The sequence below is a fragment of the Zosterops lateralis genome (genome assembly GCF_965231275.1).
Source record: "Zosterops lateralis genome assembly, chromosome: 33".
Classification (NCBI taxonomy): domain Eukaryota; kingdom Metazoa; phylum Chordata; class Aves; order Passeriformes; family Zosteropidae; genus Zosterops; species Zosterops lateralis.
Genome location: NC_139793.1, coordinates 4,178,897 through 4,200,654, shown reverse-complemented (window position 1 = coordinate 4,200,654; position 21,758 = coordinate 4,178,897). Strand labels below are relative to the sequence as shown.

At 65.8% G+C, this 21,758-nt stretch overlaps 4 protein-coding genes across 11 annotated transcripts; 2 read left to right on the top strand and 2 right to left on the bottom strand.

Annotated features, from left to right (window-relative positions):
* Positions 1–190: 190 nt before the first annotated feature.
* On the top strand, positions 191–5,810 carry LOC310921273 (RNA-binding protein 4B-like). Of its 6 annotated transcripts, none has more exons than XM_083881390.1 (4): positions 693–1,229; positions 1,285–1,898; positions 2,941–3,642; positions 4,072–5,810. In XM_083881390.1, the coding sequence occupies exons 2-3, from the start codon at positions 1,487–1,489 to the stop codon at positions 3,633–3,635; spliced, it is 1,107 nt and encodes a 368-aa protein (XP_083737516.1). In that variant the 5' UTR covers positions 693–1,229; positions 1,285–1,486; the 3' UTR covers positions 3,636–3,642; positions 4,072–5,810. The 6 variants fall into 6 exon arrangements, with proteins under 6 accessions (XP_083737519.1, XP_083737517.1, XP_083737516.1 ...); XM_083881395.1 differs by lacking the exon at positions 4,072–5,810 and adding an exon at positions 2,180–2,266 and having other exon boundaries at positions 2,941–3,041; XM_083881394.1 differs by lacking the exon at positions 4,072–5,810 and adding an exon at positions 2,164–2,266 and having other exon boundaries at positions 2,941–3,041.
* Positions 5,811–5,828: 18 nt separating this feature from the next.
* On the bottom strand, positions 5,829–11,004 carry RBM14 (RNA binding motif protein 14). Its single transcript, XM_083881389.1, has 3 exons — positions 10,574–11,004; positions 6,390–8,016; positions 5,829–6,048 (listed from the first exon to the last, which is right to left on the bottom strand). Exons 1-3 carry the CDS (start codon positions 10,917–10,919, stop codon positions 5,841–5,843), a joined length of 2,181 nt encoding a protein of 726 aa, XP_083737515.1. The 5' UTR covers positions 10,920–11,004; the 3' UTR covers positions 5,829–5,840.
* Positions 11,005–11,436: 432 nt separating this feature from the next.
* CCS (copper chaperone for superoxide dismutase) lies at positions 11,437–15,508 on the bottom strand. Its single transcript, XM_083881463.1, is given in 10 exon segments — positions 11,437–11,634; positions 11,718–11,821; positions 12,070–12,147; positions 12,496–12,556; positions 12,667–12,802; positions 12,805–12,846; positions 13,359–13,496; positions 13,592–13,664; positions 14,312–14,497; positions 15,136–15,508. Coding segments are annotated over 9 exon segments (825 nt in total). The 5' UTR covers positions 14,348–14,497; positions 15,136–15,508; the 3' UTR covers positions 11,437–11,477.
* Positions 15,509–17,306: 1,798 nt separating this feature from the next.
* Positions 17,307–21,571, top strand: LOC310921325 (RNA-binding protein 4-like). 3 transcript variants are annotated; one of them, XM_083881447.1, is made up of 4 exons: positions 17,307–17,508; positions 18,369–18,790; positions 20,378–21,073; positions 21,155–21,571. In XM_083881447.1, exons 2-3 carry the CDS (start codon positions 18,379–18,381, stop codon positions 21,070–21,072), a joined length of 1,107 nt encoding a protein of 368 aa, XP_083737573.1. In that variant the 5' UTR covers positions 17,307–17,508; positions 18,369–18,378; the 3' UTR covers position 21,073; positions 21,155–21,571. The 3 variants fall into 3 exon arrangements, with proteins under 3 accessions (XP_083737573.1, XP_083737572.1, XP_083737574.1); XM_083881446.1 differs by lacking the exon at positions 17,307–17,508 and adding an exon at positions 17,797–17,922; XM_083881448.1 differs by lacking the exon at positions 17,307–17,508 and adding an exon at positions 17,989–18,272.
* Positions 21,572–21,758: the final 187 nt, after the last annotated feature.

Here is a 21,758-nt window from a genome sequence, read left to right as displayed (position 1 = left end):
CCATCAATGGCCCGCCCCGTCTCCCCCCCTCCGCAGCCGCCTCATGAACCGCTCCTCCCTGGCCCCGCCTCCCTTTTCGTGATTGGCTGCGCCCTCTCAGTAGGCGGTTCCACCTGGAGAATCGATGACCTCACGCTGCGGCATTTGACGGACAGCCCCGGCGGCCAATGAGCTGTCGGGAGGCGGGGCGGGGCCAGGAGACGCCGCCGCCATTTTGTGAGCAGCGCGCGGCGGACGGGGCAGGTGGGGGCGGGGGGGGCCCGCGGGGGTTCCGGGACCGGGGGGCGGCACCGGGAACCGGGGGGAAAACACGGGCCCGGCCCGGCCACGGCCCCGCCGAGCCGCCCGCAGGCCTCGGGGATGCCATCCGGGAGGCTTTGGGAGGGTCTCGGGCCTGTGGAAGGGAGAGGAATAAAGGGGGGTCTGAGATCTAAAGGGGTCTCAGGCCTGAGGGGGGTCTCAGCCCTGGTGGGGACAAAAGGGGTTTGAGGGGGGTTTAACCCCTGGGGGGGGTTTGGAGTTCGGGGCGTGGCTCTGCCCTGTGGGGGTGCACAGAGGTTTGGGGTGTTTGGGGGCTCTGCACTGCAGGAAAAGGGGTGTCAGAGATTTGGGTGGATTTTCGGGGTTTTTAAAGGTTTAAGGTGGTTTTTTGGGGTGTCAGAGGTTTAAGGTGTTTTTTTGGGGGTGTCAGAGGTTTAAGGTGGTTTTTAGAGGTGTTTGTGGGTACAGTGTAGGAGGGGCACAGCAGAGCTTTAAGGTGTTTATTTTGGGGGGCATTCGGGATGTTTGAGGCCCTGCCCTGAAGGATCAGAAACAAAATTTGGGGGGGTTTTAGGGCTGTGCCCTGTGAGAGGACCCCCAGCCCCGGGGGGCCACAATGAGGTTCAGGGTTATTGAGGGGATTTCAGCTCTTTGGGGCCATGCCCTGAATGAGCAGGGCCAGAGTTTTGGGGTGTTTATTTGAGGAAATTTGGGGCTACAGGGACACACAGCAATGTTTGGGGGCTTTATTTGAGGGGTGTTTTGGAGACCCAGCCCTGGACACAGACACAGAGGTTTGGGGTGTTTATTTGATGTTTTGAGGGGCTCAGCTCCAGAGGATTGAGGTGTTTGAGGATGATGTAGGGTGATTGTTGACACAGCCCTACGCACACACACACTCAGAGGTTTGGGGTGATTCGGGGGATTTTTGAGCACAGCCTTGGGGGGACACACACACAGAGGCTCAGGCTGTTTCTCAAGAGGTTTTGGGAGCTGTTTTTGGGCACATACACTGAAGTTCAGGCTGTTTCTCGGGGTGTTTAGGGTCTGTTAGTGGGCACAGCCTTGGGCACACACACCGAAGTTGAGGCTGTTTCTTGGGGTGTTTTGGGGGCTGTTTGTGGGCACAGCCTTGGGCACACACACCGAAGTTGAGGCTGTTTCTGGGGGGGTTTGGAAGCCGCTGGGGGCTCACGGCGGCGCTGTCCGGCGCAGGCGGGTCGCGATGGTGAAGCTGTTCATCGGGAACCTGCCGCGGGAGGCGACGGAGCAGGAGATCCGCTCCCTGTTCGAGCAGTACGGGAAGGTGCTGGAGTGCGACATCATCAAGAACTACGGCTTCGTGCACATCGAGGACAAGACGGCGGCCGAGGACGCCATCCGCAACCTGCACCACCACAAGCTGCACGGCGTCTGCATCAACGTGGAGGCCAGCAAGAACAAGAGCAAGGCCTCCACCAAGCTGCACGTGGGCAACATCAGCCCCGCCTGCACCAACCTCGAGCTGAGGGCCAAGTTCGAGGAGTATGGCCCCGTCATCGAGTGTGACATCGTCAAGGACTACGCCTTCGTGCACATGGAGAGGGCCGAGGATGCCGTAGAAGCCATCAGGGGGCTGGACAACACCGAGTTCCAAGGTGAGGCGCGGGGCTGGGCGGTGGGAGGGCTCCGGGGTTCCTGGCGGATTCTCCCGCCAGCCCCGGCTCTGGGGTCGATCCCAGATGTGACCACAGCTGGCTCTGCGGGGCCGTAAAATGCCCTCGGGGCTCTGGGGTTGGTGTCGGTTGGTGCCCGCCCCGCCGCAGCTCCCGGGGCCGCCCACACGGCGCGGCCGGAGCGAGGGCTCGGGCTCGGGGGCTCTGGGCCGGGGAGGACGGGACTGACCCATCTCTGATTAACCAGCACGGCCGCCCCGCAGGAGGACCCCGACGGCGACGTCCTGTGCCGGGCCGGAGCAGCGGGTGACGCCAGGCTGCCGCCCGCCCTTGTAGCCTTGCCCAGCCTGGTAAGAGGGTGACGGAGGCGCCCGACCCCGCGCCCGGCGTCGCTCGGGCGCTCGACGGGGCCGAGCGGCCGGACTCGAGCCGCGGCGCTGGCGGCGGTGATGGCGAGCGCGTCTCCCGGCCGGGTGCTCAGGGCGGCGTCCGGCGCTTCACCCGCGCGGCGGCGGGGCCGGACCGGGCGCTCCCGGTGCTGCCGGGGCTGCACACATTCCGCCGCCCCCGTTCTGGGCCTTTCCCAAAAATACAGCGACCCAGCCGGGCCGGCGCGGCTGCGCCCAGAGCTGTCCCGGCCTCGTCCGCGCTTGGCTTTGCCTCGTGCTGCGCTCAGGCCGGGCCCCGTTCGCTCCGGGGCGTTTCCCGGTGTCGCATCCCTCTCGCCGCCGCTGCGGCGTTTTCCGGCGCGAAGCTTTGCCGTCACACGGGGCCAGCAGTGCCGGGTCTGACCCCGGGCTGCCGGGGCTTTGCCGGGCTGGCCGGCGTGGCCGCGCTCGGCCGTGGCAGCACGTCCCAGTCGGCCGCTGTCCGGCGCCCATCTGGCGGCTCCCGCTCGGTCCTGCGGCGGCTCCTCCCGCGCCGGTGGCTGCGGAGGGCTGGGGGGGCGGCAGCCGGTCCTGTCCCGTCCCGCCGGTGCCCCGGCACGGCCGCACTGACCCTGCCTCTCGCGTCTCTCCCCAAGGCAAGCGGATGCGCGTGCAGCTGTCCACCAGCCGGCTGCGGACGGCGCCCGGGATGGGAGACAAGAGCGGCTGCTACCGCTGCGGGAAGGAGGGGCACTGGTCTAAGGAGTGCCCGGTCGATCGCCCGGGGCAAGTGGCGGACTTTGCCGAGGCCTATAACGAGCAGTACGGAGCCGTGCGCACTCCCTACACCGCGGGCTATGGGGAGACCGTGTATTACGATGAGGCCTACGGCGGGATGGCCGACTACTACAAGCGCTACCGCGTCCGCTCCTACGCCACGGCCTCGGCGTACGACGCCTACGCGGAGCAGACCATGGCCCAGTACTCCCAGTACGCCCAGTACTCCCAGGTCCAGTCCTCGGCCATGGCCGCCACCACGGCCATGGCCGGCCGCATCCCCACCACCTTAGACGCGTACGACCGAGCGCTGCTGCCCACCCCGGGCGCGGCGGCCGCCGTCGCCGCCGCCGCCGCCACCGCCGCGGCCGCCGCCGCGTCCTCCACGTATTACACCCGGGACAGGAGCCCCCTGCGCCGCACGGCCGCCGCGGCCAGCACCGTCGGAGAGGCGTACACGTACGAGCGTGGGCAGCTGTCGCCCGTCTCCTCGGTGGCCCGGGCGTCGCTCTACGACATGCAGCGCTTCGGGCGGGACCCGTACGCGGACCGGGCGCGATACTCCGCCTTTTGAGCCGGAGGTGAGCGCGTCGGCGGCTCTCGGCACCGCGGGGGGCCCCGCTGCCGGTGGTCCCGGTTGTGCAGGTCAAGCTCGAGGCGGGTGATGGGTCACGGTGACACAGAGAGGCCCCGCGGGCGTTAAAGCCCGGCTGTGGCGAGGCGGTGCCGTGGTGAGCGGGGCGGTGCCGGTGTCTCTCTCACGGCTCTAACTGACGTTTCTGCTGTGCCGGGCGCTGTCCCGGCAGTCCCTGCGGGGTGGGGGGTTCCCACAGAGCCCCCAGCCCCAGGGCAGCTGCTGCCCACACGGGCTGTGGGCCGGAGCCCCGCCGCTGCTCCACATCAGGACTCTGTTGCTGCCAGGAGGCCGCAGCTCCCCGGGGCGCCGGGGCTCGGCAGGGCTCCGGATCAGCCTCGGGGGCACCTGCGCCAACTCCTCTTTTCTCTTACAGGTAAGATTTGTGCGGCTGGACGTCGGGGTCCCGTCGCACGCCGACTCGGCGCCGCGCGTCTCGGGCCGCGCCGGGTGCCACCGCCGCCGCGTGCCGCTCCCGGGCCCGTTCCTTACGGACACGCGGCTCGTCCTCAGCCCGGGCAGGATTGGCTCAGTCCCTCCCTCAGCTTCCCCGCCCCCCTGGGCAGGATTTTGCTTTTCCAGGTAGTTTTGGGTCCCCACCCCGGGCTCAGGTGTGAGCGCGCAGCCGCAGCCGTCCCCCAGCGCCAGCTTTGCTTTGCTTCGCCGCCCCCTCACTCCTCACCCCCGGAGCTCTTCCCGAGTCGTCGTCTTTCCTTTTTTTTTTTTTTTTTTTTCCTTTATTTTTTAAGAGGGTGAATAATCCAGTGGTAGGTTTTTTACCCCAACGCCGTAGCTGAACGGAGGCCGCCGCGCCGGTGGGGGTGGAACCCCCTGAGTGATTTAGAGTCCCCCGACCCCACTTTCCGGTAAAATAAAACTCGAAATTTTTAACAAATGGCGCTGGCTCCACCCCCACTTCTTTCTCTGCACTAGAGCATGGTGTGGAACCTTCTGGACTCCCCTGTGTCCTGCCTGGCTCTGCCAGCACAGACCGGAGCCCCCAGGGAGGGGCTGCTGCAAATGGGGGCACCCCCAAAACAGTCCAAGGGCCCCCCAAAGGGGCTCCCAGGGGTAACACAGGGGCTTTAACCCCCAGCTCTTCCTCCTCCTCATGGGCAGCAGGAGCTGCCACTTAACCTGCCCAGGGCTAATTATTCCCCAGACTGGTTCACTGTGTCCCCAGATGCCCTCCTGCCTCTCAGTGTTCATTAATTAAGGCAATTAAGCCCAGGATGTGCCTTTGGTGATGTTACCAGTTCTGCCTCACCAGTGGCGATCGGTGCCATGATCACCCGTGGGTGCTGCCATTGCCACACCTGGGGACTCGGGGCCAGGCCCAGGGGTGTGTGGCCACGCTGGAAAGGAGGGGAGAAGCGTCCAACTCTCCTGCCATGGCTAATTACCGCAGTGGTTAATGAGCCTTGGCCATCCCTCCTGTGGCACAGCCAGGACTGGGCTGTGACCAAACTCTGGGGAGAGACGGGGACAGGATGTGCCTACAGGAATGGTCACAGTGGTGACTCTGGTATTCAGGACCCCTGGCATGGCACACACCACCCCTCAAAACCGGATTTTCTCACCCAAAACAATGCCCTGGCACAGGTCGGTGCCGGTGAACCCCTGTGGTGGTGTCGTGGCAGGGCCGAGTCTGGCACTTCCTGCTGCCGGCTCCGAACGCTGCTCATTCTCCAAATCCGCCTCCTCCGTGGTGGGAAAGCAGCTCCAGCAGCGGGAGCGGTATCAGCCCAGGCCGGGTGGTGATGGTGGCAATGGGAGGTGTCTCCAAGGGTGGGAGAGGACCCCCAGGACTGGGAAAGAACCAGGCGGGAGGCGTTGGGAACCGGAGCAGACCCCAGCGTTTATTTACAGTCATAAAAAACCCTGGCACCGTGCTGGGCCTGATGCTGGAAACGGGAAATTCGCCCAAAAAACGGGACAATTCATGGTATAAAAGAGTCTGAACCGCACGGCTGCAACCATTGGGTTATGAACCGGCACCAAGCGCCGGCAGGGGATGAACCGTGCGGCCACGGCCGACCGTAACCGCGGAACCTTCTAAAAAACTCAAACAGCAAAACCAGAAAAACTCGGCTGATCAAGAACCGTCCGTGCCCCGGCGGGGCGGCGAGCGGGGCCGTGGGCGGCTCAGAGGCGGCGCTGGTAGCCCGAGTGGACGCGGGCGGCGGGCAGGTAGTCGCCGTAGCCGCCCGAGTAGCGGCCGTACTCGGGGTGCGCGTCGGGCAGGCGGCGGTAGTCCAGCGGGGACTTGGTGGGCGAGCGGCGGTACGCCAGCGGCGAGTCCGCTAAGCGCCGGTAATCGGCCAGCTCGGACAGACGGCGCTCGGAGCCGTACCTGGGCGAGAGAAGAGACGAGGGTCAGCCACAGGGGGACGATGCCCGCATTCGCCACCGCCGGCGGCGCCGCGTCCTGCCCGGGGACGCACCGCGATGGGCAAAGCCGGCGCAGGACGGGATCGGCCACCGCTCTGCGCCACCACCTCCCTTGGCCCGCACCAAGCCCCGTGCCCTCCCCAGGATCTGCGCGGCGCGAGCGGAGCCGTGGTGCCCACCGCGCCGGGCGATGGCGAGCCACGCCGGGGCCGCACGACGCCCGTCGAGCCGCGAGCGGTGCGCCGGAGGCCGGCGAGCAGCGGGAGGCAGGGACGGGGGTCGGTGCCCCGCCCGGCACCGTACCTTTTAGCCAGAGAGGACGATTTTTTGTATGGGTCATCGTAGGCGGCGCTGCGAGGCGGGGAGAGGCGGGTGCGCTCGTAGGGCGGTGCGGCGGCGGCCTGCGGCAGGCCCAGGTAGGAGCCCGCCGGCTGCCCCAGCTGGCTCGGCCCGTCGTAGGCGCTGCCCGGCTGGGCTCGGTACGCGGCCGCCAGCGCGGCGGAGGACGGCTGCTGCGCCGGGTAGGAGGCCGCCATGGCGCCGGAGGCCTGGGCCCGGTACGCGGCCGTCAGCGGGGCGGAGGCCTGCGCCTTGTAGGAGGCGGCGGCGGCGACGGCGGCCTGGCTGCCGTAGGACGCGGCCAGCGAGGAGCCCGTCTGCGCGCCGTAGCCGGCGGGGAGCGCGGCGGCCGCGGGCTGGCTGCCGTAGGATGCGGGCAGGCCCGCGGCGGGCTGGGCGCCGTACGAGGCCGAGTGGCCCACGGTGGGTTGGGCACCATACGAGGCGGACAGCGCGGGCTGGGCGCCGTACGAGGCCGAGTGGCCGGCCACGGGCTGGTAGGCAGCGGCGGCGTGACCAGCCACGGCCTGGGCGCTGTAAGAGCTGGCGTGCACCGCCACGGCCTGGGCGCTGTAGCTGGCGGACAGCGCGGCGCCGGGCTGGGCGCCGTAGGAGCCGGCGTGGCCATCCATGGGCTGGGCGCCGTAGGAGCCTGCGGCCAGCTGGGTGCCGTAGGATGCCACGTGCACAGCCACGGCCTGGGTGCTGTAGGAGCTGGCGGAGCCGGCCGCGGGCTGGGCGCCGTACGCGGCGATGGCGGGCTGGGCGCTGTAGCCCGCTGAGTAGCCCGAGGCGGGCTGGGCGCCGTAGGAGGAGGCCAGGGCAGCGGACTGGACGCCGTAGGAGCTCAGGGAGTTGGCGGCAGCAGGCTGGGCGCCGTACGAGGCGGCGGCAGCGGGCTGGGCGCCGTAGGAGCCGAGGGAGTTGGCGGCAGCGGGCTGAGCGCCCACAGCGCCCAGGGAATTGACTGCGGGCTGGGAGCGGTAGGCGCTGCCCAGCGAGGCCGAGGGCTGTGCACGGTAAGCGGCGGCCTGGCCCGTGGTGGGCTGAGGGCGGTAGGCAACGCCCAGGGAGGCTGAGGGCTGGGCTCGGTACGAGGCCCCCAGCGAGGCCGAGGGCTGGGCGCGGTAGGCGGCCGGCTGTGCCGTCATGGGGAGCGTCACCGCGGCGTAGCCGGCGCGGGTGGGCGAGCGCCGCAGCGGGCTGCGGTCCCTGCCAAAGTAGGAGGGGGAGGCGGGCCGGGGCTGCACGTCAAAGGCGTCGTACTTGGCGCCAAAGCGCTGCTGGTAATCGTACAGGGAGGGGGTTGCGGCGTAGCCGGCGCCCGCGGCCGAGGGAAAGGCGGCGTCGGCCGCCCGGCGCTGCTGGTCGAAGGCCTCGATCTTGGGCTGGAACTTCTCGCGGTACTCGAGGCCGATGCGCTTGGTCTTGTCGACGCCGAGGGCGGGCGGCGGCGCCTGGCCCGTGCCCTTCTTCTGCACGTTGGTGGAGAGCTCCACGTTCACCCGGCGCCCCTTCACCTCCTTCCCATTTAGGTTTTCGATGGCAACTTTAGCATCGGCTTCGTTCTCCATGTGCACAAAGGCATAGTCTGACAAAGCAGCAGAGAGAGCAGTGAGGGGAGAAAATACAACTCGTTACAGGAGTTGGCACTAACGAGCCATGCGGCGGCAGCGGGACGGGCGCAGGACGGGCGCTGCCGGCCCCGCTCGCCGGCGAAGACACGACCACCACTGTCGGCTCTGCCCCCACACTCATTTGGCCACAGCCCACCCGGTGTCCCCCAGCTCACAGCCCCCCCAGCTCACAGCCTCCCCAGCTCACAGCCTCCCCCAGCCCACCTGGCTCCCTCTGTATCCCCCCCCAGGCTCTGTGACCCCTCCCAGCCCCTCCCTGGCAATGGGGACCAAGGGCCCGGGCTGGGCTGGCAGGGCCAGCACTGAGGGCTCAGCTGGGACGTCCTGGCAGTGAGCGGAGCAAAGCTGAGAGAACCGGCGCCAGCACAGAGAGCGGGACAGGGACACAGGGAGGGAGGAGAGAGAAACGATGGGGAGAGGAAGAGGGGACAGCAAAAGACAATGACAGAGAAGGGAACAGGGACTCGAGGCAGAGGGGGAAGGAGGAAGGGAAGGGCCTGAGCACCCCCCGTGAGCGCCCGGCCATGGCAAGGAGCCAGCGGCACACGGCACAACCGCGGCTCGGCAGCACAGAGGCGTCTGAGGACAGCGAGGAGCAGGGAAGCAGGACCTGCTGGCAGCTCTGGTGGCCGCCTGGGGCACTTGGCCCAGTGGGTCTGGGGGCTGGATGCCCCCATGGCGGTCAGGGGGGTCACCCCTGGGGCACGACGGGTCCGGGGCCAGCACAGGAGGGCAGTGACCCCATGGTGGTGTTTCCCTGCAGTCACAGAGACCACCAGAACGAATGACACACCCAAGGGAGTGTGGTGTGGTGTCCTGGGAGCATCACTGCCCAAGCAAACCCATCCCAGACCTCAGAGCATCAGCACCACGTCACCCTCTCCTGGCTCCCCCCTCTGCCATTCCACCCCTCTGGCTCCTGCCCCACATCCACATGTCCCACTCTGGTAGCCCAAAGAGGGGATGTCACCTCCATGTCACCCCCAGCCCCGCTGCCGCCCCCTGGGGTGGCCACGGCACCCCCAAACCCGAGGGGACACTGAGCACAGGCTGTGCTGGTGGCCGTGACCTGGGACAAGAGAGCAGAGGAACAACGTCCCCCTCCTGTGGGCAGGGACACACGGGCACTGCGGGGACATCACCGGGACTCCAGGCTGGGCTGAGAGGGGATGAGATGACAACAGGGGCAGGGAGAAGGAAGTGGAGTGACAATTGTCAGTCCATCTGTGTGACACGGGTGACCCCACCAGGCTGTGCTGGGGGTCCCTAATGTGAAGCCATTGAACCCCTCAGGGGTTTCATGGCGTGTTTCAGTGCATGTCCCAACTCCGTGTCTGTAACCTGGGGGCGATTTGGTCACAGAGGTGGCAGCAACAGGAGGGGGTGACCCCACTTGGAGCCGCTGATGGTGTTGCCATAAGGCCTCTGTTAGCAGTAGTTAGGCTAAGGAGTTGGTCCCTGTGCAGGCCCATGAGAACGAAACCTGAGAAATGAGGCCTGAGAATCTGCTGATGCAAGGAACAACGTTTAAAGGACTCAGTAGAGCATGTAGTACATAGGTATACAAATTACTTGTGAAATATGATTACATGGTTACCGATAAAATGTTTCTATGGTGGGAGTTAAGCTTAGAGAATTAACCTTTATTTTAGCTAGAGCAAGCGTGCAAAATTTATAGCCTTTAGAAAGGTTACCTGGAAGATGAATGTGAATGTTTAAAGTAAAATACGTAGGAGGCTGCACGTAGGCTGATGAAGTAAGACTTGTAACAAAGGTATAAAAGATGAGCATCTTTTGTAACCAACTTGGGACCCTGACTTTGAGACATTAGTCCTCAGGTCGTCCCCGGGCCCTAAATAAAGCACCGCATAAACTGACACTCTGTTGGTTTGTGTTTTCTCTGGGGATCGGGCAGCAATGGCACAGAACAAAACTGCCAGGAGGGGATTATGGGGGTGTTCAGGAGTGTGGGGAGCCCACACGGGCCCCTCGAGGGAGCTGAGGGAGGATGAGGAGCTTGGCTGGAGGAGGGATAACGTAGAGATTGAGGGGACTGAGGAGCCCACATGGGCTCACAGGGTCCCAGCGGGGCTCGGGGAGGGCACTGCAGAGCACGAGGCCGGCTGGAGGAGGGTTAGCAGGGCAGTTGCCGGGTCAGGGGCACCCCCAGGGGCTGGCACAGCCCCACCTGAGCCTGGGGAAGGCGATCGAAGACACACGTGGTTGCAGGGGGGGGGTTAAAGGCCCTGCACCGCCCACACAGCCCCGCACCGCCCCGGCCGGGACGGGCGGAGGCGATGGAGGAGGACGTGGCTGGTTAGAAGGGGGGTTACGGGAGCTCGCACAGCCCCGCTCGGGGCACGGGGGAGGCGGCAGGAATCCCCCCCGCTCTACCAGCCCAGGCCGCGCCGGGCTCCGGGCGGGGGCGGCGCCGCAGTCGGACGGAACTCGGGTACCGCGGATCAGCCGGCGGGCTCGGGCCGAGCTCGGCGGCGGCGGCGGGTCCGGTACCTTTCACCACGTCGCACTCCACCACGGGGCCGTACTGTTGGAAGAGCGAGCGCAGCTCCCCGCTCGTGCACGCGGCCGACACATTCCCCACGAAGATCTTGCAGGTGTTGGTGGGCCGCGGCCGGGATGGCTCCACCACGATGCGGCGGCCGTGCAGCTGGTGCCCGTTGAGCTGCGAGATGGCGCGCGCGGCCGCCGCCTCGTCCCGCAGGTGCACGAAGGCGAACTGTTTCATCAGGGCGACGCCCAGCACCGGCCCGGCGGCGCCGGCAAACAGCTCGCTCAACTCCTCCGCCGTCGCCTCCTCGGGGACGTTGCCCACGAAGAGTTTAACGCCGGGACGCATCGCGGCGGGGATCGGTGGGGGGAAGAGCAGCGGGGACAGAACAGGCGGCGGCGGCGGCGGCAGCTTCAAAATGGCGGCGGTTCCTGAGGGCGGCGGGGGCGGGGCCGTGCGGAGCGCGCCTGCGTGCCGTGCGCACCGCCCCGCCTCACTGCGCCTGCGTGCCGCGCGCACCGCCCCGCCTCAGCGCGCCTGCGTGCCGTGCGCACCGCCCCGCCTCACTGCGCCTGCGTGCCGCGCGCACCGCCCCGCCTCACTGCGCCTGCGTGCCGCGCGCACCGCCCCGCCTCAGCGCGCCTGCGTGCCGCGCGCACCGCCCCGCCTCACTGCGCCTGCGTGCCGTGTGCAACGCCTGCGAGAGCCCCGCCCACCTCCCCTTAAGCCACGCCCATTTATTCATAAGCCACGCCCGTTCCCATTAAGTCACGCCCACCTAACCGCTCTGGACACGCCCCCCCTTAAAGGAGCCGCAGCACTTGGGGGATTGTCCCCCTCCCAATGTCACCCCCAGACCCGCGGCGGCTGCAGAGCGAGGGGCGTTTATTCGGCCCCGGGGGGCTCCTAAAGGTGCGGGCTGGGGGTCTCCATGGCGGGGGTCCCCGGCAGAGTCCCGTGGCTGCGGTCGCGCTCCTCCCAGAGAGTGACGCCGTCGCAGGAACAGACGCGTTTGGGGTTCTGGAAAAGCCCGGCTGCTCGGGCCACCACGCCACAGGCCAGCCTGGGGACATGGGAGGGGTCAGCGGGGGTAACCCCACACAGACCCCTCTCAAACCCCCCCTGGAGCCCCCCAGCAGTGCTCACCCCGGTCCCGAATTGCCGGTGACCCGGGACAGCGGGTGGGACCCCCGGCCCAGATCGTCCTCGCCCTCGGCCACCACCACAGAGCGGCCGATGATGTCCGAGACCTGGGGAGGGGAGAGTTTGGGGGGCTCAGAACCCCATAGAGACCCTCCCCAAGGATGGGGACAGACCCCACCCAGTCAGAGAATGGGGTCAGACCCTCCTTGGTTGTGGGACACCCCAAGCTGGGGTCAGACCCTGGCCTGGCTGTGGGGTCTGGGGTCAGATCCCATCCTGGCTGTGGGTGCAGCCCTGGGAGGGGGTGACCCCCTCAAAGTCCCCCCCAGGACACCCCCCAGACCCCAATTCCCACCTTCAGCCGCGTGTCCTCGATTCGGAACCGCGCTCGGCCCTCGGAGTCGGCCCAGATGTTCCCCAGGTCCCCGGCGTGCTGGGAGGGGAAAAGGGGAGGTCAGGAGCCCCCCAGCCCCACAGAGAACCCTCCCCAAGCCCTCCAGAGATTCCTCAATTCCTTCCCCAAAACCCCTCATTGCCCCACAAAAACCTCAAAAAAATCTCAGACCCCTCCCAGCCCTTCATTGGCCCCCAAACCCTCCAAAAATCCCCCAAATCCCCCTCAAATCCCTTATTGTCCCACAAAACCCCTCCAAAGCCACCCCCAACCCTCCAGAAACCCCCCAAATCCCTCATTGCCCCACAAAACACCTCCAAAGCCACCCCAAACCCTCTAGAAACCCCCCAGAAACCCCCCAAATTCCATCCCCCACCCCCAGCTCACCCTGTGCTGGTCCTGGGGTCCCCCGTGGGTCTCCCCATCAGGGTTGAAGTGGCCCCCGCAGCTGTTTTTTTTGGTGGGGGGAGAGGATGGAGATATTGGGGGTGAAATTGGGGGTGAAATTGGGGGTCCCCACCCCCTGTAGCCCCCCCACAGCTCCCCCACTCCTCTCACCTGTTACAGGAGTCCGAGAGGTCCCCAAATTCGTGGATGTGGAGCCCGTGGGGGCCGGGGGGGAGCCCGGACACGGCCCCGTCCACCAGGCACCGACCAGGGGAGAGCTGCAGGAACCGGACCAGGCCCTGGACCCCCCGGGACCCCCCAGAGCCGCTACTGCCGCCCCCCCGGGGGGAGCTGGGGGGGAAATGTCAGGGTGTGGCACCCCCAGAACACCCCCGGTACAAAAAACAACCTCAGGATGCCCCAAAATTGATCCTAAACCCCATTGAGGGACAGGAAAAGCAATTCAGAAGTCCCCAAATCCCCCCAGGATCCCCCAAAATATCTCTGTGACCCCCGAAACACCCCCAAGGGACAACTCCAATCCTCTGTGACCCCCGAAACACCCCCAAGGGACAACCCAAACCCCCTGTGACCCCCCCTGCCCCTCTTCAAGACCATTCCAGGATGCCCCAAACCCCTCTGTGACCCCCAAAAACCCTTCCAGAACTCCCCCCAAGATCCCCTCAAGCTCCTTTCACCGTCAGGGGAACCTCCCAACCCCTTGAGCACAACCCCACCCTCCCAAAACCCCGATTGTGGCGGGACGCCGCAGCACCCAAACCCCTCTGGAACATCCCAAACCCCCTCAGGACCCCCTCAAACCTCCTCAGGACCCCCCCAAAGCCCCTCCAAACCTCACTGACCCTCGGAGGAGCCCCCCATGCCCTTGAGCACGGCCCTGCGCCCCGAATTCTCCAGCAGCTCCCGCACTCTCTCAGCTCCCACCGTGGTCTCCACCAGCACCGACTGCTCCTGGGGCCTCAACTCCAGCAGCTTCACGTCTGGGGGGGGCACACAGAGGGTGTTGGGGGTCCCCCAAAATCTTGGGGAGGGTCTCCAGGCTCTGGGGGGGACAGGGGAGTGTCGGGGGTCTCACCTGGAGCCGCATCCAGCGCTGCCTTCACGGCGTCGGCACAGCCCTGGCAGCTCATCTGCACTGCAAACTCCAGCTAGGGGAAAAACAGGGGGGTTAGAACTTCAAAATTGAGGGGGAAAGCGGGAAAAGAGTCCAAAAAATGAGGGGGAAAGTGTTGGCGACTCAATAAGGGGGGTAAGCACCCCCAAAACTGGAGGGAAAAGGAGCCCTGAAGCCACAGAGCTGCCTGGGGAGGGGTCCTGAAAGTGCTGTGAACACCCAGAACTTATTCCTGAGGCTCTGAACCCCCAAACCCGCCCTGCGAGGGGCTCCTGCACCCCCAAAAGAGCTTTTTATGGGATGCAGCACCCCTAAAAGTGCCTGTCATGGGGCCCTGAACACCCAAAACTCCCCTGTGAGAGCCCTTGTACCCCCAAAACTGCCATGGACGAGGCTCTGAACCCCCAAACCCACCCTGCCAGGGGCTCCTGCAACCCTAAAAATGCTTTTCATGCGGCTCTGAACCACCAATTCCCCCCTGTGAAAGCTCCTGCACCCCCAAAACCGCCGTGGCAGGTGTTTTGCACTCCCAGATCTCCCAAAACAACACAGTTTTACCCTCAAACCACCCGACCTCCATTCCCCGAGCCCCCCGAACCTTTCCGTCCCCCCTTCCCCGACTCCCCGGGCCCCTCCGCTCCCCCGGTCCCGACCCCCCGTCCCCGTCCCGGGGGTCCCGACCCGGCAGCTGCTCCCGGTGGCGTTCGGCGACGCCATGGCCGAGGACTCTGACCCCGGAACTTCTTTTGCCTCACTGCGGCGCGACGGACCCGTTCTGGCGGGGGACCGGAAACGGCCCCACAAGGGGGACGGGTTTAGGGTGAGCGCTACTTCCGGCGTCTTGTTGTCATGGCAACGATTCGGGGCCTAGAACGGGCTCGACGGGGGAGTTTTGAGGGGGCATTTTTGATGGGATTGGGGGGGATTTTGGGGTGACCGGAAGGATTTTGGTGGTTTAGGAGGATTTTGGGAACACGGCAGTGGGAAAGATGAGGTGCTGTGGGGTTTTGGGGGATCCCCTGGCGGGGGAAATTTGGTTTTCCTGTGGAGGGATGGGGGGGCTACAGGTATCAGGGGATTCATCCCGCTCATCATAACTCCAAAATTCCCTGGGAGAGGTCACCAAAATGACCATAATTCCCCCCCCCCCCTCCAAATGCCATGGGGAAATAAAGACTTGAAAAAAAACCCACATTTATTTGCCCCAAATCGAGCATGGACACAGTTGATGGAGTAAATCTGAGGACCATGGGGGTGGAAATAGGACGGCCCCAGAGTAATGAACCACCCTACCAGGGGTTAGAGCCCCCCCAAACCGGGTATCAACCCCCCCAAGGACTCAGAACCCCCCAAAATCAGGGTTTAACACCCCCCAAAAGGGCTCAACCTCCCCCCAAATCAGGGTTTAGTACCCCCCAAAAGGGCTCAAAACCTCCCTAAATCAGGGGTCAGGACTCCACAGAAGACCCAAACCCCCCAAACCCTCAGCCCATCCCCTCCCTAACCTGCTGCACCACCCTGGCTCTCACCGCCCGCCCTTCCCTGGAGCCGGGCCCGGGGGGCGGTGGAGACTGCGGGGGCGGCTCGGGGTGTCCCGGGGCCGGCGGGAGCCCCTCGGGGGGTTCCAGGGGGACCCGGCGGCGCAGGGCGATGTTGTGCAGGATGCAACAGGCCAGGAAGATCTGGCAGACCTTGGGGGGGCTGTACTGGAGCCCCCCGCCCGCCAGGCAGCGGAAACGGCGGCGGAGCAGCCCCAGGGTGCGGCGGAGGGGGTCCAGGGTCCGGGAGTGCAGAGCGTTGTACCGGAGCTCGGCCGCGCCCCGGGGGCCCGAGATGGGCGTCAGCAGCCACGGCTTGAGCGGGTACGTGCGGTCACCTGGGGGAGAGAGGTGGGGAGGGTCAGGGGGAGAGACCTGAACCACCCCCAGAGCACCTGGGACACCCCAAAACCACCCCCAGAGCAAATGGGGTGCCCCAAAACCATCCCCAGAGCACCAGGGGCACCCCAAAACCACCCCCAGAGCAAATGGGGTGCCCCAAAACCATCCCCAGAGCACCAGGGGCACCTCAAAACCACCACCAGAGAAGCAAGGGCACCCCAAAACCACACCCAGAGAACCAGGGGCACCCCAAAACCATCTTGAGAGCACAAGGGGCACCCCTAAATCACCCCCAGAGTGCCAGGGGCACCCCAGGCTTCAGTGAGTCCATGCGCTCCCCTGCTGGGGAGTGGGATTGGGGTCTAGAGAGACCCCCAGAGGGGTCACCCCCATATTCCTGAGACCCCCCAGGGTCCCCCTGATCCCCAGAACCCCCTCACCCAGCAGCCAGACCCCCTCCAGCCTTGTACCCTCAATGGAGCCACACCATGATCAAATTCCCTGCGACCATCCCCAATCTGAGACCCCCAAACCCTCCTCACACAGCAGCCAGACCCCCTCCAGCCTTGTGCCCTCTATTGGAGCCACACCAGGGTGTGACTGTCCCCAATCTGAGACCCCCAAAACCCCCCAAATCCCCCCTCACCCAGCAGCCAGACCCCCTCCGCCCTGCTCCCTTCCATGAGCCTGGCCAGGGCCGAGTTCTCGAGCACGGTGGCGTTGGGACACGACCCGGGGAATTTGGCCACCACGTTGGTGATGTTCCCTTGTCTGTCACAAACCACCTGCATGTTGATGGAGTGGAAATTGGCGGCGTTACGGAACAGCGGCTCGTTGTCCGCCGGGGCCCGCAGAGCGACGTGCATGGCCCCCACCAGCCCCAGCACCCCGGGCAGCGCCGGGGGGTCCCCGGGAGGACCGGGGGGCGGCGGGAAGGCGATGTACCGGCCCGCCCGCCGCTGCAGAGCCGCCAGGAATTGCGCCAAGCAATTAGACATGGCAGACTGGCTGATGCCCGTGCTGAGACGCGAAGCTGTCTGGAAAGAGCCCGAAGCCAGGAAAGCCAAGGCCGAGGTGACTTTGACGGCCACGGGCAGAGCGTGGCTGCGGCCGGTGAGGCTCTGCAGGTCGGAGCCGAGCTCCCGGCACAGAGCGGCGATGGCAGCCCGGTCCAGGCGGCAGCGCCGCAGCGCCTGCTCCTCGCTCAGCTCCAGGAAGGAGCAGCGCACACGGTAAATGCGCTGCGGGGGGTACGGGCGGCGGCGGCGGCGGCCGCGGCGGGGGCTCGGGGATGGGGATGGGGTGGAGGGACCACCCAAGGGTGTGGGTAGGGAGCTCCGGGATGGGGCTGTGGGGTGCTGGTGCTGAGCCCAGCCCAGATCCCGGTCCAGTTCGTGGTCTTCATCCCTCTCCCGGTGCTGGTCTTGGTTTCCCTCATGGTTCTGATCCCGCTGCCGAAGCCGATCTTGGTCTCTGTCATGGTCCTGATCCTGCTCCCGGTGCTGGGCTCGGTCTCTGTCACGGTCCTGATCCTGCTCCCGGTGCTGCTCTTGGTCTCTGTCCTGGTCCTGATCCCCGGGCCCGTCCCAGTCCTGCTCCTCATCGCTGTCCCGGTGCCGGTTCCGGTGCCGCTCCCGGAGGCGTCGCAGCAGCAGCACCGCGTGGGACATGGATAGGCGTGGCTACGGAGAAAGGGGCGGGGTCACTGTTAAGGGGGCGGGGCTATAGGAAAGAGGCGTGGTCACTGGAAATGGGCGTGGTCAACAATCCAGGGGTGGGAATAATGCTGAGGGGCGGGGCCAGACCCGGCCGTTCCCGGCTGGAGCCCGGTGACAGCGGTCGGTGGCTGTTCCTGTCTGGGTCGATGCCGCTGCCCCTGTCCCGGTCCCGGTGCCGATGGATCCCGATCAGAACCGTTGGTCCCGGTCTGTTCTAGTCGGTCCCGGTGCCGGTGGGGGTAGTTGGTCCCTGTCTCGGTGCCGGTCGATCCCGATGCCGGTAGGACCGTTCTGTCCCTTTCCCGGTGCCTGTCTCGGTTCTGTCCGTGTCCCTGTCCGTGTCCCTGTCTGTCCCGGTCTCTCCCGCTCGGTCCCGGCACCTCCCGGCTCCGCCGCGCCGCCAGGCCACGCCCCTCCCCCGCGCTCTGATTGGCCAGCACTGTCATAAAGGCCCCTCCTCCCTCCTCATTTCCGGCGCGCCGCCGCTTCCCATTGGCTGCCGCGAGAGCGGGAGTGCTTTGTGCCTGACACTATCCAGGCCGGCGCTGGGCGGGGCTTCCAGGCGGCTTTTCCAATCGCATCGCATTATTTCGCCTCTTCGGCCAATCAGCGCGCGAGATGGGCGTGGCCCCGCTTGAGGCGGCCACCGCCATTTTGTTGCCGTCATCGAGTGCCGGGGCGAGGGGGGGGCGCGGTGAGACCTGGGGGACCCCGGGGGAGACACGGATGGGACCGGGAGGGGCTGGGGACGAGCGGGGAGGGAACTGCGGCCGTGCTGGTGGCCTGCTGTCTGTGGGGAAGGATGGGACGGGTCTAGGTGGGGGCTCAGACCCGGCATCGGAGCGGAGTGAGGTCTGGGGGACACCTGGGGGTCCCTCCATGGCCTGGGGACTCAGGAAGCAAAACCAGGGCTGAGAGTCCGCTGGAGACTTGCCGGGGCCTGAAGGTGTCCCGGGGGTCTCTCCTGAGGGTTCTCCGCTTCAGGGTGCCCTGAGGGGGTGGGGGGATCCCATCGGGAACCAGCCGGAGGAGGATCTATGAAAGGTGTGGGGAACCTTTCCCATCCCCTTCGCTCTCAGCCGGAGCCGGGGTTGGTCTGGGAGGGTCTCACCGAGCCCCCCTTTCCCTCCCACCCCTCAGGCGGGTCGCGATGGTGAAGCTGTTCATCGGGAACCTGCCGCGGGAGGCGACGGAGCAGGAGATCCGCTCCCTGTTCGAGCAGTACGGGAAGGTGCTGGAGTGCGACATCATCAAGAACTACGGCTTCGTGCACATCGAGGACAAGACGGCGGCCGAGGACGCCATCCGCAACCTGCACCACCACAAGCTGCACGGCGTCTGCATCAACGTGGAGGCCAGCAAGAACAAGAGCAAGGCCTCCACCAAGCTGCACGTGGGCAACATCAGCCCCGCCTGCACCAACCTCGAGCTGAGGGCCAAGTTCGAGGAGTATGGCCCCGTCATCGAGTGTGACATCGTCAAGGACTACGCTTTCGTGCACATGGAGAGGGCTGAGGACGCTGTGGAGGCCATCAGGGGGCTGGACAACACCGAGTTCCAAGGTGAGGCTCTGGCTCAGAGCACTCTGGGCTGGGATGGGGCACAGGGAGGTTCTGATCTGACAGAATTTTGGCTCATTTTGGTGTTATTGGCCTCACTCTGTGGTTGGTGCTGCATTCAGGGCCTGTTCTCATGCTGGAGTGCTGGGATTTGGCTCTCAGGAGGCCAAGTGCTGTCTGTGTGCCCTCATACAGTGTGTCAGCACTGGGAGCACTGTGGTGGCTCCGTGTCACCTCCCTGTCAGGGCACAGCAGCTCTACAGTATGAGTTTATTGGAATTCTGGAGTATTTGCCCCAAACTGATAGATTAAGGGTGAGTTCCACCTCACAGGGCTTTCCCTGGAATTTTGGGGAAAACAGCTCCGTGTCCCATTGGCTCCTGTTTGTCCCCAAGTCCTGCCTGGAACTGTGGGGACCCCCCTTGTCTGTGAGGGGACTGGTGCCCCCCCAGGTGTCTCCTCTCACCCCCTGCCTTAAGTAATTCCAGGAGTGGCTTTCAGGGCTCCCACAGTGCCAAGGGTGGCTTTCAGGGGGGTCCTCTGAGCCAGTGCCACTTTTTGGGGGTCCTGTGGTGCTGGTGGGGACTCTGGGGGTCCCTGCTCTGCATTTCTGGGGGGGTCCCACAGACCTCCAGCTCCAGCCCAGGTTTGTCATCACAGTCTCAGATGTTCTGATCCTTGACATCGTTTAATTTTGGTGCAATAATTAAATAACTAAATAATAAAATAACAGGTGGAGTCTGTGCTTCTGACAGGGACCCCAAACAAAGGAGCCCCTGGGATTTTATCTCCTCGGTCTGAGGGTTGTCACCTCCTGCCTGAGTGTCCCTCACCTGGCTGGGCCACAGGTCCCCAGGCCTTTGTTGTGCCTCAGTTCATGGGCATTTCCCAGGGAGGTGACTCTTGGTGGCCTCTTGGTGCCAGGGGTGTCTCTCGAGGGTCCCCAAGGGGTGGTGGCAGTACTGGGACAGACCTGGGGGACCCCGTGGTGCCAAACTGGCACTGGCTGTGGGGAACCCCACTGTGCTGGGTGATTCTGGGGGCCCCAAGTGGTGCCAGGGGGTGCCATGACGGGTTTGCCAGTGCCAGGGATGGTCCTTGGGGACCCCAGAGTGTGGTGCCAGCCCTGTGTGACCCCACAGTGCCAGGGCAGGGGGTGACCCTGGGGGTCCCTGTGGCCTGGTGTCGGTGTTGAGTGCGGCTCTGAGGGACCCCATGGCCTTGTGCCAGTGCTGGGATCAACTGTGGGGGATCCCATGGCCTGATGTCAGTATTGGGGTGGCTCTGGGGGATCCCATAGCCTGATCCCTGAGGCTCTGGGGCATCCCATGGCATGATGTCAATATTGAGGTGGCTCTGGGGGATCCCATAGCCCGATGTCACTGTCAGGGTGGCTCTGGGGGATCCCATGGCCTGATGTCACTGTCAGGGTGGCTCTGGGGGATCCCATAGCCTGATGTCACTGTCAGGGTGGCTCTGGGGGATCCCATGGCCCAATGCCCGAGGCTCTGGGGAATCCCATGGCCCGAGGCTCCGGGGTCAGGCCGGACACAGTGCCAGGGGATGACGCCACGTCTCCCTCTCCCCAAGGCAAGCGGATGCGCGTGCAGCTGTCCACCAGCCGGCTGCGGACGGCGCCCGGGATGGGAGACAAGAGCGGCTGCTACCGCTGCGGGAAGGAGGGGCACTGGTCTAAGGAGTGCCCGGTCGATCGCCCGGGGCAAGTGGCGGACTTTGCCGAGGCCTATAACGAGCAGTACGGAGCCGTGCGCACTCCCTACACCGCGGGCTATGGGGAGACCGTGTATTACGATGAGGCCTACGGCGGGATGGCCGACTACTACAAGCGCTACCGCGTCCGCTCCTACGCCACGGCCTCGGCGTACGACGCCTACGCGGAGCAGACCATGGCCCAGTACTCCCAGTACGCCCAGTACTCCCAGGTCCAGTCCTCGGCCATGGCCGCCACCACGGCCATGGCCGGCCGCATCCCCACCACCTTAGACGCGTACGACCGAGCGCTGCTGCCCACCCCGGGCGCGGCGGCCGCCGTCGCCGCCGCCGCCGCCACCGCCGCGGCCGCCGCCGCGTCCTCCACGTATTACACCCGGGACAGGAGCCCCCTGCGCCGCACGGCCGCCGCGGCCAGCACCGTCGGAGAGGCGTACACGTACGAGCGTGGGCAGCTGTCGCCCGTCTCCTCGGTGGCCCGGGCGTCGCTCTACGACATGCAGCGCTTCGAGCGGGATCCCTACGGGGAAAGGGCGCGGTACTCTGCATTTTGAGGTGAGCGTCGGCAGCGCCGGGAGCTCATCCCGGGTTTCTCCGCGTTGTCGGTGCCTGGTAACGGTGTTTTCCCCCTCACAGGATCGCCACGGATCCCCCGGGACTCGCCGCCGTTGCTGTGGCTCCGCAGCCCCCGGACGCCGCCGCCGCGTCAGGTCAGACGGGTGCCCTCAAAAACCCCCGGGTCGCTGCCGCCGCCGCCGCGTCCCCTCCCCGTCACCGGGACCCCCCGTCCCCGCCGGAGCCGCCGGAGCCGCCGCGTCCCAGCGCCCGCGTTGTCCCCGTGGCCGGGTGTCCCCGGGTGTCCCCGTGTGTCCCCGTGTCCCCCACCTCCCCTCACTTCTCTGCTCTCTTCCAGGTGCGGCGGCCTCGGATGGAGCCGTGTCCCCCCTGCCTGAGGCCCCCCTTTTTGTACGGAGCATCCCCAGAGTCCCCCCCGCCCCTCAGTCCGGGCGGGGACACCCCCGACCTCACCTGCCCCTTTTCCAGCAAAATAAAAAAATTCACCGAATTTCTGTCACTGAATTTCCGTGCCGGGGCCGTATAAGGAGCGGTGGGCGGGGCCTGTGGTGGGCGGGGCCAACCCTGGCCAATCAGAGCGCAACGCCGGCGGCGTGTTTAAAATCCCGCGCGAAATATGCAAATCAGCTCTGGGCGGGAGGGGGGGCGGGGTGAATGCAAATTA

Excerpts from the sequence above, each read along its gene's own strand:
- LOC310921273 (XM_083881390.1), top strand. The coding sequence starts at position 1,487 with ATGGTGAAGCTGTTCATCGGGAACCTGCCGCGGGAGGCGACGGAGCAG. Across the intron at positions 1,899-2,940 it reads GGACAACACCGAGTTCCAAG|GCAAGCGGATGCGCGTGCAG; the intron begins GTGAGGCGCGGG and ends TCTCTCCCCAAG.
- RBM14 (XM_083881389.1), bottom strand. The coding sequence starts at position 10,919 with ATGCGTCCCGGCGTTAAACTCTTCGTGGGCAACGTCCCCGAGGAGGCG. Across the intron at positions 8,017-10,573 it reads GGAGTGCGACGTGGTGAAAG|ACTATGCCTTTGTGCACATG; the intron begins GTACCGGACCCG and ends CTGCTTTGTCAG. Across the intron at positions 6,049-6,389 it reads TCGTCCTCTCTGGCTAAAAG|GTACGGCTCCGAGCGCCGTC; the intron begins GTACGGTGCCGG and ends TCTCTCGCCCAG.
- LOC310921325 (XM_083881447.1), top strand. The coding sequence starts at position 18,379 with ATGGTGAAGCTGTTCATCGGGAACCTGCCGCGGGAGGCGACGGAGCAG. Across the intron at positions 18,791-20,377 it reads GGACAACACCGAGTTCCAAG|GCAAGCGGATGCGCGTGCAG; the intron begins GTGAGGCTCTGG and ends CCTCTCCCCAAG.